Raw genomic sequence first — 17,137 nt, 5'->3', positions numbered from 1 at the left:
TTTGTTCATTCATTCATTCAAATTCTATGGCCACCCATTGGACCTAGGTAACTTTAGGAAACTTATAACAATTAAAAACAGCAATCTAACAATATTTGATTATGTGCCGTCAAATCATTTTCAGTTCCTAACACCACATATTTCCAGCCACATACATCTACCTTATTCTATAATAAGGTATAAGGCGTACCTTATTCTAGATTCATATTCCTTAATGCACCATGCACTCTTAATGTATAATAAGAGCAATTTTTTCAGTGCTTTATGCAATCGGTGTAATGTGCATTCTTTTAATAGGACTTAGGAAATAATGACTTAGCAGATTTTGTATATAACTATAGCAGTAGCACTTAGACTTACATAGTGCTTTTTACAGCCCTCTCTAAGAGGTTTGCAGAGTCAACATATTTCCCCCAACAATCTGTGTCCTCATTTTACCCACCTCAAAAGGATGGAAGGCTGAGTCAACCTTGAGCCTGGTGGGATTTGAACTGCCAAATTGCAGTCAGCTGGCAGTCAGCAGAAGTAGTCTGCAGTACTGCATTCTAACCACTGCCCCACTGCGGCTCATACGAATATATGTATCTATGTATTTATGTACCTGGAGTAAGTTTCTGTAGTAGTTAAAGGATCAGGCTAGAGACTGAGAGACTGCAAGTTCCAGTCCCTCCTTAGGCATGGAACCAACAGGGGATCTTAGGCTAATCAACAGGAGACTGTGAGCTCTAGTCCCTCCTTAAGCAAACCAATAGAGCAGGGGTCCCCAACCACCGGTCCGCGGACCGGTACCAGTCCGTGGAACAAGTCCTACCAGGCCGCTGGTTTGCTGGGCGCCCATCTTGTTTTGATGAAAAAGTGCTTCCGGTGAGCTTTTCCAGGTAGAAAGCTCACGGAAGCACTTTTCATCAAGACAAGATGGCGCCAGCGCTCGATGAGCTTTTCCGGGCAGAAAGCTCACCGGAAGCACTTTTTCATCAAGACAAGATGGCGGCGCCAGCGCTTCCGGTGAGCTTTTCCGGGTAGAAAGCCATTTCTACCCGGAAAAGCTCACGAAGGCATACCGCTCATGCTTTTTGATGAAAAAGTGCTTCTGGTGAGCTCACCGGAAGCACTTTTCATCAAAACAAGATGGCGGCGCCCAGCTGATGCCGGTACCGGGCACGCCATAAAAAGGTTGGGGATACCGAGCCGCGGCATAAAAAGGTTGGGGATCACTGCAATAGAGGATCTTGAGCCAATCACTCACTCAGCTCCAAGAAGAAGTACTGTCATGGCAAATCCCTTGTGAAAATCTTGTCAGGAAAACTGCTAGAGTCAGGAATCACAAATTAACTCAAGGGCCTTCATTCTACAGCATGAGCTATCACAATATGATCATTACATTTGTATATTCCTTGATGTTCAAGAGAATAATAAGTTAACTGAATCGCAGATGCATGAAGAGATGAAGGAAAAAGAAAATTCAAATGCTAATATTTGTATTCTAAGTACAGAAAATGCAAAAACGCTGAACTCTCTTTGGTGAAACAACTATGAAGAATAGGAATCCATATCTTACCCGTTATATTGATATATATTTTATTACTGAAGTTTGAGTATTTGTTCCATTGAATTTGATAGTCACAAAAGTAGATTCCTCCATCTGATTCTTGGACACTGGGAATAGGGAATTCAGCTATTTGTTTGTTGGAAACGTGGTTTGCTGGTGCATCTAAAGCCTCTTTTTTGAAGAGGTTAAAATGTGCAGTTGGGAAATATTCCTGTTTGCATTGGATGGTGGCTTTTTTCCCTAGGACAATCATGCCATTGGGGATTATTGAAATGGAGGGGCTGGGATAAAGTTGATCTGAGTAGGAGAGAAAAAAAAGAGATTTTAAAACCAATATTTACAACAGCCCGAATCTTTAAAGTGGCTAGATATTTGCATTTCAGGAGGAAACAAACAACTACGATTAGGTCAAAACCTACCTGGGGAGGGAGGCAAGAATCAGAATAGGAACTATTTCTTTTAATAGTATGAAAAATATGACTTTCATACATTATCCTGTCTTGCTCCTGAAATTTAGAAGGCATTATTTCAAAGTCTCCCTACCTCCCCCATGGAGAGATTGAGGTGGTTGGAAAAATGAGGAGGAATAAATAGGTTACAGCTCACGGGAGCATATTAGCTGATAAAGAGCAGACACTCGACCTGCTGAGCTTCACTAAACAAGAAGCTCTGATTTGGAATGATCTCTCAAGACCTTGGTGGGAAAGAGCCTTGGGGAGAAAATGGAAATTTTCATCCTTTCTGCATTTGGGGGAATGCAAACTTTGATTTCTATTTATAGGTGTAGGAAATACAGATAGTCCTTGATTTCTGATCATAATTGAAGCCAAATTTCTGTTGCTAAGTGAGACATTTTATAGGTGAGTTTTGCCCCATTTTAAGACTTTTCTTTCCATAGTTGTTAAGTGAACCACTGTAGTTGTTAAGTTAGTACCATGGTTGTTAAATGAACCTGGCTTCCCCATTGACTTTGCTTGTCAGAAGATCGCAAAAGGGGATCACATGATCCCAGGAACACTGCAGCCATCATAAATATGAGTCAGTTGCCAAGGCTCTGAATTTTGACCATGAAGATACTGCAGTGGTCATAAGTGTGAAAAGCGGTCATAAGTCATTTTCTTCAGTTCTGTTGTAACGTCAAACAGTCACTAAACAAATTGTTGTAAATTGAGGTCAACTTGTAGCTAGGTTAGTCTCATTGACAAAAGCAGCACAGAAAAAGACTTACCTCGCACAATGATAGAAACTATGTTGCTGTAGGGTGACCAGAATGAATTTAAATTATATATACAACTGTATTTCCCCTGATGTGATTGCTGGACATTGAAAATATGAAATTCAAGCTCATTGTGCATTGTATTCCTAATAGTTCTTTCACCAGGCGTTACTTTCTGTAGATAGAAAGTGGATGTCCCTTCTAGGTTCCTCTCCTTCTTGCAACTGATACTTATATTCTCTCCCAAAGCAACCACGTTACTGGGATTCACCGAGATGGAAGGTTGGGGAAGAGGTTTTCCTGGATAAGAGGAGAAGACGAAAGAGGTTGTAACATGGAAAATCGGAAAGAAGTTGTTTGTGTAAGAGATTGGTAGGTTATATTTATTTATTAATTTGTCAAACAAGTATTAGATAACAGATAACAAAGTATAATCATGATTATTAATACATGAAATGGATGAATAAAAGGGAACACTAGAATAGGGACAGTACGGCACGTCGGTGCACTTATGCATGCCCCTTAAAGACCTCTTAGGAATGGGGTTAGGTCAACAGTAGACAGTCTAAGGTTAAAGTTTTGGGGGTTTGGGAAGAACCTTTTAGGCAACAAATGTGTGTGAGGTCTATATACGAAATCGTGCAAACTCTGAAACAGCATCAACATTTCCCTTGTTCAGTGACTCACACCCACATGAATTGCTACAGAGAGAGGGGGGAGGGAGGGAGAGGGAGAGAGAGAGAGAGAGAGAGAATGGTTGCACTAATGCAAGATACTGTAGTTGTCTGAAAAAATAATAATTTGATCCCCTCTGGTTCCTACGGGCTGAGGGATTCCTCCCACCCCACCTTCCACCTTGGTTTGGAGAGCACAGGGCAGAGTTTGAACATGCCCCTCTCTCCTCTAATTGTTAGATATTCAATGGGGAAAAGTCAGTGATCTAACACTAACACCTTGTTTGGATTAAAATCATCTGCCTCCTGATAAAAATTGCAGTCAACCAAATCTTAGGACAAGCAACTCAGAAGTTGTAACAAATTTTAGGACAAGTCTTGAGTAATGAATTTTGGAAACTCCATCCATATAATTCCTGTAGAATTGAGATGACAGGGACACCCTTAGTTCTCCCTTTGAAGTACTTGGCTCAGATCATTGGTCTCCATTCATGCAATTTCATTAGACGCCTCATTGAAGAAAGCAATACCCAAGAAACGTGAACCCATCAATTGATATGAATATGCATTACTCAAGGGAGGGACTTCAGCACTTTTGATACTGCTCACCCTGAGCAGATCCTCTCCCTTCCTACCATCAAAAGCCCAAAAGATGAGAGTCCTATATTGGACCTCATCAGAAAACAGGTTATTTATTCACTTTTTCTTAGCTATTGTACAATCAAAGACCAAGAGAGAAAATCCTGCATTTTTCTGGAGGAGTTGTATATAATACAACGAGAGATGAGAAATACTGGACTTCCTATAAATTGTAAAATATATCTAGCTGTCCTGCTGGGATAAGAAAAATGGGTTTGCTAAAGATTGATAAGCAGGAGATGGATGCAAAAATAGATGACACCTTTAGAATACACACAAGTTATGCAAAAAGACAAACTTCCAAGAGAGGTACGCATGAGACTTTTGAAAAAGTCGATGAGAGAAGAAATGCTCAAGAAGGCACAAGACGAACCATTACAATACAAGGGAAAAGAATTGGCTGCCTTGAAGCAGGTTCCTAGGAGAGTGAGGAAGCTACAGAAACAATATAATTCTTGACTGCGATGCTGATTAAATATAATGTAAATATAATGTAAACTACAGATGCCTGATACCTGAGGGAATACTAGTCAATTGGAATGACAAAAGATACAGACTGGATTCGCTAAACAAAGCAATGGAATTTTATGATCACCATTTTAACACAAACGAGGGACAGGAAGTGAGGGGAGAAATAGAATATAAATGTCTACAAGAAAACTACAGGAAAATACCAATCCAGCTCTCCACGATGGAAATATTGTTAATTTGGAAAAAATTATAACTTATAAAGACATTTTAAATGAGGAAGGAGAACTTAAAACCAGGCAGGAATAGCAAAACGAAGGGGTGGATCTAGCATGGTGGCCATACCTGCAAATACAATCTAGATATGAGAAAGATGCCAAGACATGGAGTTTTTATAAAGAATTATCAGCACTCAGTCGGATACTATTAGGGACAGATGAAAAATTAATAAAGGAACTATATAATTACTTAAAGGTAAAGGTTCTCCTCACACATACGTGCTAGTCATTTCTGGCTCTAGGGGCCAGTGCTCATCTCCATTACAAAGCCGAAGAACCAGCGCTGTCCAAAGACATCTCCGTGGTCATGTGGCTGGCATAACTAAATGTTGAAGGCGAACGGAGCGCTATTCTCACCAAAGTGGTCCCTATTTTTTTTACTTGCATTTTTACATGCTTTCTAAGTGCTAGGTTGGAAGAAGCTGGGACAAATAACGGGCGCTCGCTCCGTTATGCGGCACTAGAGATTCGAACCGCTGAACTGCCGACCTTTTTGATCGAAAAACTCAGCGTCTTAGCCACTGAGCCACTGCACCCCCTTATATAGTTACTTATTAAGTATTAAAATGGAAGAGTGGAACAAGTGAAAGAAACAATGATAGTATGGGCAAAAAACTTTGGCTATACCATACAAGTAGAGAAATGGCAAAAACTTTGGGATAGGAACTATGAAATAACAATGGCCACCTCACATAAGGAAAACCTATACAAGATGTTTTGTAGGTGGCATTTGCAAGGCAAGCAAAGATGTCCAAAATATGTCTGCCAAATGTTGGAAATGTAATCAGACTCCAGATACTTATTATTATATGTGGTGGACATGTGTGAAGGCAAAAAAATTCTGGACAAAAATACATACATGGTTAGAAAAGATAATGAAGCAGTATGTAGATCTAATGCCAGAAATATTCTTGTTAGGTATACTACCAAAAAGCTACAATAAAGGGACTATATATTTAATACTTCATGTGTTGATAGCAGTGAGAATCGTATTTGCACAATATTGGAAAAATGAGGATACCCCACCAGATGAAAATATAATTCAGAAAATATTAGACTGTGCAGAGATGGATAGACACACATTAAAAATAAAAGATAAAGCAGATACAGAATATTACTCAACATGGGATGTGTTTTATCAGTGGTTAGATATAAGAGGTAAAAATTAGAAGAAGAAAGTTTATTACTAAGTAAAAGAAGAGTCAGTATAACTATGAATATAAATAAGTTAACATAATTATTTTTGCTACTATAATTAAGATTTTTGCTATTATTATTATTATCAGAACATGTTATTTCTCTGTTAAACAAAATGGACCCAGACAACATACTGTTTTCAAAGTATCTATGTATAATTAAAATATAAAAGAAAAAAATATATTAAAAAAGAAAAAAAATGGATTTGTTTGGGGAGACCCTGACATGTAATTCTCATTCTGCATCCATCCAAGTTGCATGTCTAATGAGACTCACCTTCAGCCATCCATCTATAATACTGAGTCAGCCACCATCCTGGGGAAGAAAAAATGATTCCATTAGTACAAAGGTCTCCAAACTTGGCAACTTTAAGACTTGTGGACTTCAACTCCCAGAATTCTATGCTGGCTGGAGAATTCTGGGAGTTGAAGTCCACAAGTCTTAAAGTTGCCAAGTTTGGAGATCTCTGCATTAATATTAAATATCTGAGCAGCAGAAATTGATACTGGATCTTTGACCTTGGCACTATGTCGCCATCTCTACTGCTCCCATCTTCCATTTACCAGTAATACCAACCCAGGAACAGATTGAAAATGAGCCTCATGCTGGGATTTTTATAGGCAGCAGAACTTCTGGCTTCCTAGGTCTTCTGTCTTGTCCTGTCCTGTTGCTCAGAGGAACAAATTGGTGCTGAAATACCACAGAAATCTATGAAAAAGATCTTATCATGCACACTCCCAAAAGCAGCTTAATTCAGACAACAGCCTCCTTATTCTGTCTGATGATTCTCTAAACTTCCACAGTTGTGAAAGAAAAGAAAGAAGAAAAATAGAGGAAGTGATAACAATCTGTGGGTGTGTTGAAATGGAGGAACTGAAGCATCATTTGCAAGAGACCCAGAGCTTTAAGGCTCCACGACATTCCTTTTGAAGTGGGGGAAACAACCCCTCCCCGCAGGCCCGGAAGTGGATTATCAAGTTTTTCTCCCATTGCCAGCAGATGGAAGAAAATAGACCTACTTATAAATGTGTGAACAAAAAAAGATATGAGATAAAAGACTATAACATAACAAGAACCCCGGAAACCTAAAAAAAGGGGGGGAACTGTAGCAAGAGGATAAACGAATACAATATCTTGGGACTGTTGGGTATTGACTGTGACAAGAGACAGAAGGATTAATAAGGAAAATAGAGAAAAACTGAGACTTTTGGCAAGGATTGCAATAAAAAATTTTGAACTTCAATAACTCAAATTAAATTAAAAATTTAATATGATTTAATTTGATTTTAATTTTTAATTTGATTTAAAAAATGGAAGAAAAAAGCAAAGACTTTAAGTCGGAATTGCAAATTGTGAGAGGAATGTTAAAAGAAAGAAGGGGATTATTGGATACACTGGCAAAAAAAATAATGGCGATGCAGTCCACAGAGGAACAAAGGAAATCCAGAGAGGAGGAGTTAAAGGAAGACGAAATTGGCTCAGATGAGCATGTAGAACAAGAGACATTGCCAAAAGATATTAAAGGAACCAAAATTATGACACTGATGACAGAGGTAATAAATAAAAGAGAAAATATTCCCAGGATTGGAGCCTTGGTGGCGCAGTGGTTAGAGTGCAGTACTGCAAGCTACTCCCACTGCAATTTGGCAGATCAAATCCCACCAGACTCAAGGTTGACTCAGCCTTCCATCCTTCCAAGGTGGGTAAAATGAGGACCCAAATTGTTGGGGGCAATAGGTTGACACTCTGTAAACTGCTTTGAGAGGGCTGTAAAGCACTATAAAGCAGTAAGTCTAAGTGCTAGTGCTATTAAACAAAAGAAGAAATCGTATAAGAAGAAACTTCAAAAAAGAGAACAGGAAAGGGCGGGGGAAAAGATGGGTGACTGGCAGACGGAAATAAAAACAATATTAGAGGAAAAAAGAGGGATAAAGAAGAAAGACCGGGGAAGCTTAGAAAAGGGAAAGCTGGCTAAAACTAAGAAAAATGGTAAGGCCGAGAGATTTAGAGATAAGGGTTAGACATAGTATAAAAGGGGAATACCACATGGGAATGTATTTTGGTATTTTTTTTATTAGAAATGTAGATTGGGAAGATTTGAAGTTTAAAATTTATTGGGAATTACCCTGAGTATTATATAACTATATATGAGAAAAGTGAAGATGGAGTGAGAGGCATCAAGAGGGTTCTATTATTATTAATCCTTTCTTTTTCATATATGTATGTATGTATGCATGTATGTGTGTGTGTGTGTGTGTGTGTGTATCCTAAAATATGTAATTGATTATTTAAATGACATTAGGAAAACAGAGATTATGATAAACTAGGCAAAAATATGGTATTATGATCAAAAAGTCTGAATTATATAAACTTTATAAGTTAAAACTGGTTAAAGGGAAGTAAAAAGGGAAACTTAATCTATTGTTTTTCTTTTCTTTCTTTGTTTTATACATGAAATAGAAAATGTAATTGATTATATAAAGGACATGAGAAAATAAAAAATATGATGAATCAGAAGGGATCATATCGGAATGTAAAATATTTATAATGAGAGTATCATATTATAATTGAAAGTAAGGGAATGAAAATTTATTAAAACTATAAGGGTAAAATTTGGCTAAGTGGAAACAAAGAAAAAATATGAAATGGTTATATGAATATCTCTGGAATAAATATATTTGGGATATACCATGTGGATCCCAAATATATTAATTTTACTTTACTTTTACTCTTTTTTTTCATTCTTTACTATATATTGGTCTTAAGAAAGTTAATGAAGATAACAGTGTACAATGTAAAATAAAATAGGTGGTAAACTGAAAATGGAAATAATAGGGGATAAAGAATTGGAAATATGTGTGAGGATGAAATGATTTGAAATTGAATTAATGATTTGAAATATGAAATGGAAACTTATTTAAAGATTAGTGGAGTGGATAATAATGTGATGTGATACTAATAAGAAAGTAAGTATGATTGTGTACAAATGTGTAATCTGGAATCACGTTGCTTATGTGAAGAGATGTGTAAAAAATAAAAAAAAACTTTTATTAAAAAAAAAAGAAGAAAATAGACCTAGAACAGTGATGGCTAACATTTTCCATGTTGCGTGCCAAAAGTACGTGCGCGCGCACGCTCATATGCCTACACCCATGATGCAATGCGTGTGCAACTCCCCCATCCCCTGCACATGCGCGTGTCACCCTCCCGCACTGCACACCTCTGCACATGCGCACGTATCCCCCGCACACCGCATGCCTCTGCGCACGCGTGCACATCTCCCAACCGTACCTCTTCCCTGTACATGCGCGGCAGATACCTGACAATCAGCTGGCTGGCAGGGGGCGCACACATGCATAGTGGGGCTCTTCTGGGCGACCTCTCGTGTGCCGGCAGAAATGGCTCTGCATGCCACTTTCAGCACATGTGCCATAGGTTCGCCATCATGGACTTAGAATCATAGAGTTGGAAGGGATTTTGGAGGTCTTCTCGTCCAACACCCTGTCCAAGGTAGGACCATCCCATACAAGTGGATATCCAATCTTTTCTTGAAAACCTCCATCCACAACTCCAGGAGGCAAGCTGTTTCATTGATTGATTATTCTCATTGTCAAGAAATTTGCCCTTTAGTTGCAGGTTAGAGTTCTCTTTGGTGAGCTTCCAACCATTGCTTCTTGTCTTACCTTCAGGTGCTTTGGAGAATTAAGTTGATCCCATCTTCTCTATGAAAACCCCTCAGGTGCTGGCAAACAGCTGTCCCCCCTGCCCTCTTTAGCATTCTCTTCGATAGACTAGATATACCTAGTTCCCTTAGCCATTCGTAGTACACCTTAGCCTCCAGACCAGTGGTGGGATTCAAATTATTTTTACTACCGGTTCTGTGGGCGTGGCTTGGTGGGCGTGACAGGGGGAGGATACTGTAAAATCTCCAGTTAGAGATGGTATTTGCCGGTTCTCTGAACTACTCAAAAATTCCACTACCGGTTCTCCAGAACTGGTCTGAACCTGCTGAATACCACCTCTGCTCCAGATACCTTATCATCTTAGTTGCTCTTCTCTGTACTCTTTCTAGGGCCTCGGTATCTTTTTGGTATCTTGATGGCCAGAGCTGGACACAGTATTCCAATTGTGGCCTCACTAATGCAATAAAAATAGCATGAGCAAGAGCACTTAGATTTATATACTGCTTCACAGTGCTTTACAGCCCGTCTAAGCAGTTTACAGTCAGGATTGAACTGCTGGCAGTGGGCAGAATCAGCCTGCAATACTGCATTCTAACCACTGTGCCACCATGGCTCAAAGAGGAAGTGAGATGGAGTCACTTTTGCAGTGATCTTGATGGTATCCCTCTGTTGATGCAGCTCAAGATGGCATTAGCTTTTTTGGCAGCTGCAGCATACTGCTGGCTCATATTTAAGTGGTTGTCCACTAGGCTAGGGCCCCAAGATCCCTCTCACAGCTGTTGAGAAAGTACCACTTATTCTATACCTGTGTGTTTGGTTGATGTGACGGGAGGAGAATTGGGGGAACTTTGTATTGTAAAACCAACATGTAACATCCAATCCATTTCTCTCTCTTTATTTGCTTGTACTTAAGAGACTGTCTTCTCCCTGGCTGGGTCTTCTTTTGTTGCCCTGCACAGGAGAACGGAGCTGGAAAGCAGGCTAGTGAGGTGGAGAGGGAATGGGGATTTTGCAGTAATCTTCCCCTGCCGCACCCACCAATCCATGCCCACAGAACCTCTAGTAAAAAATGTTTGAATCCCACCACTGGCTGTGGATATTTTTTTCAAGGCTTCCTCTGTATTTCTTTATGATATGGATCATCTAGCCCAGGGGTCCCCAACCGCCGGTCCGCGGACCGGTACCGGGCCGCGGAACAACCCTTACCGGGCCGCTGGTTGCTGGCGCCGCCATCTTTTTGGTAAAAAGCGCTTCTGGTGAGCTTTTCCGGGTAGAAAGCTCACCGGGCGCTGTTTATCATAAAAGATGGCGGCGCCAGCGCTTCGATGAGCTTTTCGGGTAGAAAGCCATTTCTACCCGAAAAGCTCACCAGAAGCTAGCGCCGCCATCTTTTATGCGAACAGCTTTTCGTGACGTCACCGAAGCGCCTTTTCGTCATAAAAGATGGCGGCGCCCAGTTGACGCCGGTACCGGGCCGCGGCACCCAGCTGATGTCGGAACCGGGCCGCGGCGTCGAAAAGGTTGGGGATCCCTGATCTAGCCGCCTCCTTTACTTCACTGAATGTTCAGTCAGAATACTTGCATTGAGGGAGGGGGAGGAGAGGGCAGTGGTATTTTTATTAGTCTATTATTGGTTCAAGAATAGTCTTGTCTAATTAACATAGTATAATAAATGGCAGCAATTTACTATAGTAAAATGGATGATATGATAGGGTATTCTCTTCAGTTCTCTTAGGGTAAAACTGTTCTACACCAGGAGAGGTAGAACATTTTGCTGTTGTTTATAATAAGCAGCAACAAAGAGAAGAGAAACCCACACCTGTTCATGCATGTTAGGGTAAATGTTCTCCCTTCCCTTCCCTGGAACATGAAAGAGCAATCAAAGAAGTTACATGTATTTCCTGTATCAAAGAAAAGTACATGAAGAGTGATTATCATCTCCTATTAATATCTGCCTGTCTCTGCACCACTTCTGATGGTGCTCTTTACTACCAAAATGGTAGTAAAATGTAGTGCAAGGACAGAAACTCCATTCTACAGTAGATGCTTCAGATAAGTCAAGAAACAGGCATGGTAGAAATAATAGGAGTGCTATTTATTGCAATAATGATTTCCAGAAAAGAAATGATGAAATGAAGATGGCTCCCCTAAAAGCAGAGTTGAAAACTGTAGTAGAATGAAGAGCCGGAGCAATCTTTGTAATTCCTCTCTGGACAAGGATTTGAGATCATCCACAAGTCCTCCAGACAGTTGCCCCTTGCAAGGACACAACAAAACAGCAGTTTCCAGTTGAGAGCTCTAAGCTAAACTAATCTTTAGATGAGAGAATAACCAACTTTCTCAAACTGTGGTCAGCCACTTTTGGACATATTGGCTCTTTGGTTTGTTGTTAGATTGATAGAATTTGACCCACAGACATTTGTGTCCTAAGGAGAGACATCTTCAATAAAAAGCCTCCACTATTGAGGGGAATAAGGTTGCATTTCATATTATCACAGCTAAAAAAAATCAGATGCAGGAAGATGCAGTTGTACCCCTGGGTTATGAATGAGACCCATTACTATGTCTGGCTTTAAGTCAAATTTGTAGGTAAGTTGGAACAGTTATTTAGCATCAATTAGTCAAATGTTTGTCTTAGTATAAAGTATATATTTTACCTTTCTGTGCATATGAAAAACTTAAAAAACACTCCAAATACAATAAAGATCTTAAATACAATAATACAGTACGTAGTAATAATTATACAGTAACTATAAGAGGTACTGCATGAGGTACTGTACTAATAAACATTAAAAAACAGTTTTTAATAAGAGTTTTGAATAGGGAAAAAAAGATCATGATTAAAGATTAATTTATTCTCATTCCATGGATACCTTGCCTCCTGGAAGGGTTGTATGTAAGATAATATGCCGGTAATAATTGGATGATGCAGGAAAGATGATGGAGAGATGGCTATGGTTGAAGTTGTATTTTTAGGAGAACTATTGTTATTGCTCAGATATCAACCAATCCACTGAAATTTGAGCAATAACTTTGTACAATATCATTGTAAGAGGCAAAGATATTTCCATGGTTTTTTCAAAACTGAGACCAAATTAGACTTTTCCCAAAGTGAGTTTGGGTTTCAAAGGGAGTTGAACATTTCCATTTTCTAAAATGCAAGAGAGACAAAAGTAGCTGTTCTCACCGTAAGGCTGATTCCTACAATATTCACAAACCAAAACACTTGCACAGCCAAACTCAGCATGCTTGGTGTGTGTGCATGTTAACAATATGCCCCCTTGTGATAAAACCAAGAACTGCATAGGTTAGCTGCATTAGCAGACCACGTGGTTCTACTTTTTGGTTCTTCTTCTGCAAAGAAAGGAATCTGCCTAAGATTTAAGTGGCCTTCAGTTCTTGACCGTCATCAATTCTGTGTCATTGACAGCAAATGGATTTAAAAAGATTGGGAAGGTGCTAAGGAGGTCCAACTGGCTGGTTGATGAGTTTTGAAACAATTGCAGTCTCAAGTGTGTGTATGTATGTGTGAGTTTAAGACAAGATGGTGGTTGTAATATCATTGAAGCCCTTTTCTAAATTCAATTCATGCTCAATGAAAGTAAAAAGGGGCTGGCTTTGATCACCTGATGATTGCAGCTGCTATCTTGCTACCTCGATTCTCCCATCAGAAGTCAAATAGACAGAGAAGAAAGTGGCTTAATTCCTTATTGCCAGTGCCCAAGAATCAGATGGAGGGATCTATTTTTGTAACCTCCTTACATCTATTCCTTAATGGTACTACATCTATATAGAGGGAAGTAAGCAGTGGGGTATCACAAGATTCCGTCTTAGGCCCAGTGCTCTTCAATATCTTCATAAATGACTTAGATGAGGGAATAGAAGGGGAACTCATCAAATTTTCAGATGACACAACCATTTCAAGGGTTATTGGATACTGGAGCCGATGTTACTGTCATCTCCTCTTTACAGTGGCCAGTACTGTGGCCAAAAACGACAGTTTCTTCATTGTGGGGAATAGGAGGTACTACAGCTGCTTGGCAGAGTGTTCAAGAAATTAATGTTACAACATCTGCTGGTAAGTCCTTTTTCCTACAACCATACATTCTAGATATTCATACTAATATTTGGGGGCGTGATATCCTTTCTCTTCTTAATGCCCATTTGATTCTTGATGTTGGCTCTTCCTCTTAAATGGCTCTGTTCTACGCCAGTTTGGATGGAACAATGGCCATTATCAAGGGAAAAACTTGCTGCTTTACAACAGTTGGTTCAAGAACAATTGGCTGCTGGTCATATAGAACCTTCTACTAATCCTTGGAATACTCCTGTTTTTGTTATAAAAAAGAAAAATGGGAAACATAGAATGTTGCACAATTCCTCCATTCCAATTCTTCCTGAATTACAAGTACAGAAATCATATACATTAGTACAATGGCAAAAATTACTTGGCATTATTAATTGGGCACGCCCATTCTTCTACATTACAACTGGTGATATGTTGCCCTTATTTCAGTCTTTGAAGAGAGCACAATCACCAGGAGATCTAGTTGTATTCACTGATCCTCAAAGAACATGCCTTTAAGAAATATTGAATAAGTTTAAGCATCAATATGTGGACAGGATAACATCCTTAACAATAGGACTTTGCTTAGCTATTCTTCCCACTATACCCTTACCCACGGGATGTCTTTATTCTAATGCGTCCGTGCAAGCGGTCAACATTCATGAATGGATTAATTTGTCAGCTACTCCGCCTAGAAACATTTATCCTTATCAATCAGCATTAGAGGATTTGATTATTAAAGGTCATAAACGAGCCTTACATCTTACAGGACAGGATCTCATTAGCATAGCTTTCACTCGTACAAAAGTTGAACATGAGCATTTGATGATGATTTCAGAATCATATCAGATAGCCTTTTCTCAATATATGGGAAACTTGTTGTATTCTTTACCCAAGGATCCTAGAATAGTGGTTACTACTACTTTAAATCCGGCCTTTTCTTCCATTTTTGTGCGAAATCCTATTTCTAAAGCTCTTACAGTCTTTACTGATGGATCACCTACAAGGGGTGTGGTTGTCTGGCAGATTCAACAACAATGGTATTCTAAATTTACTGCCACGCAGACTTCAGCTCAACGTACTGAGCTGGCTGCTGTGATTTTGGCTTTACGATTGTTCAATGACCAATGACCTATTAACTTGATCATTGATACTCAATATGTGTATGCAATCTCTTCCCTTTTCTTATTGTGCTTTCCCTTTGGATAGGAATTTGTTATCCTTGTTTTTATCTTTAAAGAATAGTTTGGAAACTCGCTTGTATTCTTTGTATGTAGAACACATTCAAAGTCATACTTCCTTTACTAATGCCTTGACTGAAGGAAATCAGAAGGCAGATGAATCCTTAAAGGATGTTGTGTCTTTGTTTGCTGATCCTGTTGCTAGTCATTCTTATTTTCATCAAAATGCCAAATCGCTTGCAAAGCAATTTAAAATTTCATTATCTCAAGCCCGGGATATTGTCCGTGCTTGTCCAGCTTGTCAGCAACTGGCAGTTCCCTTTCCAGTGGGTGTCAACCCATAAGGAACCCAAGCTAATCAAATTTGGCAAATGGATGTAACTCAATTTTCAACCTTTAAGCTATACTGTTATCTTCATACGTCTATTGACACTCGTTCACACTTCCTTTGGGTTACTGCTTCAAAACATGAACGTACTTCAGATGTTATTTCTCATTGCCTATCCTCTTTTGCTGTAATGGGTCGGCCTTCTCAGTTTAAAACTGACAATGGCCCCGCTTATATTAGTAAGGAACTTCAAACCTTTTGTCAGAAATGGAATATTACTTTAGTGCACGGAATTCCTTACAACTCTCAGGGTCAAGCTATAGTTGAGCGAGCTCATCGTACTTTTAAAGCATTGCTACAGAAACAATTACAAACTGAGTCTGGCCCTTACCATCTGTGAAAGATTCAAAATCTCATTGCTGTAGCATTATATACTTGGAATTATTTAACCTTTTTAGATTCTCTTGCAGACTTACCTGTTAATTTGCATTTTCGAACTACTGAATCTTTAGCAAGGCCTTTGGTAAAGTATCGCCAAGCTCCAGATCCAACCTGGAAAGGCCCTACACCGCTGATCACTTAGGGTCGCGGTTACACTGCCGTGGAAGATCCTTCTATTCGACAAGCAGTGTGGGTTCCAGCGCGCTATGTTCGTCCGTATCATGGCATGGCATCAGGGCCTTCACAACCTGATTCCGGATTTCAATCTTCATCTGAACACGGAAGTCCGTCTTCCAAGGTCGACGCACCCGCAACCCATCACTTGGGGCCAGGTTAAATCTACTACATATCAAGCTCAACAACAACTGCAACAGGCCTCATTACCTCAGACTCCTGAAAATCTTGTTGCTGCTGTTTTTGCTATTATTACTGCTAACTCTGTTACCATTTTACTTTGTATTTTCTTGTTTATGGTTAATGGTGTTTCTGCTCAAAATGACACTTCTGTGGTTCGTCTTAACCCTAATTTGTGGGTTTGTCATGCCCAATACATGTTTATGATCCATGGCACAAATATTACTTTATACTATGAGCCCCTAATGGCATTTGGTCAAATTTCTTTTACCCCTAACTTGATCATGTCTTCTACATTTATTGTCTCACAACTACAATCTATTTCACACTCCTGGCTATTTTCTACACCCCCTATGCAATTGAATTCTGTCCGTTGGCGTTACTTGAAAGTTAGTCAATTTACAAGGGGTCTGTGTTTCTGTTGTCACGCTAAACACACTTGGCTTCATAATTGGTCTGATTATGATGCTGCTCAGCACATATTAAAAAAGCTAGAGAATTATAGTTATTGTTCTGACTACTATTGGTTGTCAGTTACCTTTAATTCTTCTTTGCATGGAATTAATATAGCTCCTGATATGTATCCTGACAATTTTCCTATTTTTAATGCCTCTGATCAATCTAATACAGGATTGATATGCGCTGATTGGCAGCCTAAGAATCCTAATATGTGGTTCCTTTTTGATAAATATGCTACTAATGTTCATCCTCAGAATTATCAATGTGCAACTATAGGTTATTTTACTCTACCTGTTCAAATAGGTACGCTCCCATCAACTCGACAGCGGCGTTCCTCTCTGGGGCCTACATGTAATGATGAAGTCATTATTGACACACAATTGTCTTCTGGTTCTACATTTGGCCGTGCATTGGCAGGGGCCGTTACAGGAGTCCTTACTCTAGGCTCTTATCCTGGCATAATTGCTCAAGAAAACAGCAGCATGAAATAGAAGGCTTAAATCAAGATGTCTTACAGCAGCGTTTTGCCATAGACTATCTTTTAGCCCGTCAGGGAGGGTTCTGTACGTTAGTTGGACACCGTGGATGTGCTGTGCATTTTCAT

General features: G+C 39.4%; 1 protein-coding gene and 1 long non-coding RNA gene across 3 annotated transcripts in view; one reads left to right on the top strand and one right to left on the bottom strand.

The window, feature by feature from the left end:
- LOC113418490 (immunoglobulin superfamily member 1-like) overlaps positions 1-7,706 on the bottom strand; it is a 33,278-nt gene extending 25,572 nt beyond the window's left edge. The window contains exons 1-4 of the mRNA XM_087948359.1: positions 6,598-7,706; positions 6,298-6,336; positions 2,778-3,065; positions 1,559-1,846 (exon numbers count right to left, since the gene is read on the bottom strand). Coding sequence (XP_087804485.1) covers positions 1,559-1,846; positions 2,778-3,065; positions 6,298-6,336; positions 6,598-6,625 — 643 coding nt within the window. The 5' untranslated portion in view covers positions 6,626-7,706. The remainder of the gene's footprint in view (positions 1-1,558; positions 1,847-2,777; positions 3,066-6,297; positions 6,337-6,597) is intronic.
- Positions 1-17,137, top strand: part of LOC148129320 (uncharacterized) — a 45,229-nt gene that overhangs the window by 23,391 nt on the left and 4,701 nt on the right. Inside the window, exons 4-6 of one of the 2 annotated variants that reach the window (XR_015746135.1) lie at positions 2,331-2,409; positions 3,015-3,137; positions 12,098-12,252. This is a non-coding gene — a long non-coding RNA (uncharacterized LOC148129320). Of the gene's footprint in view, positions 1-2,330; positions 2,410-3,014; positions 3,138-12,097; positions 12,253-17,137 lie in introns of those variants that run through there. The other variant, XR_015746134.1, reaches the window with a different exon arrangement.

This window comes from Notechis scutatus, chromosome Z (assembly GCF_049901735.1).
Source record: "Notechis scutatus isolate UNSWTSFEM ecotype Mainland chromosome Z, rNotScu1.2, whole genome shotgun sequence".
Taxonomy (NCBI): domain Eukaryota; kingdom Metazoa; phylum Chordata; class Lepidosauria; order Squamata; family Elapidae; genus Notechis; species Notechis scutatus.
Note: the sequence above shows the minus strand (reverse complement) of the source record. Positions and strands in the feature narration are given on the sequence as shown.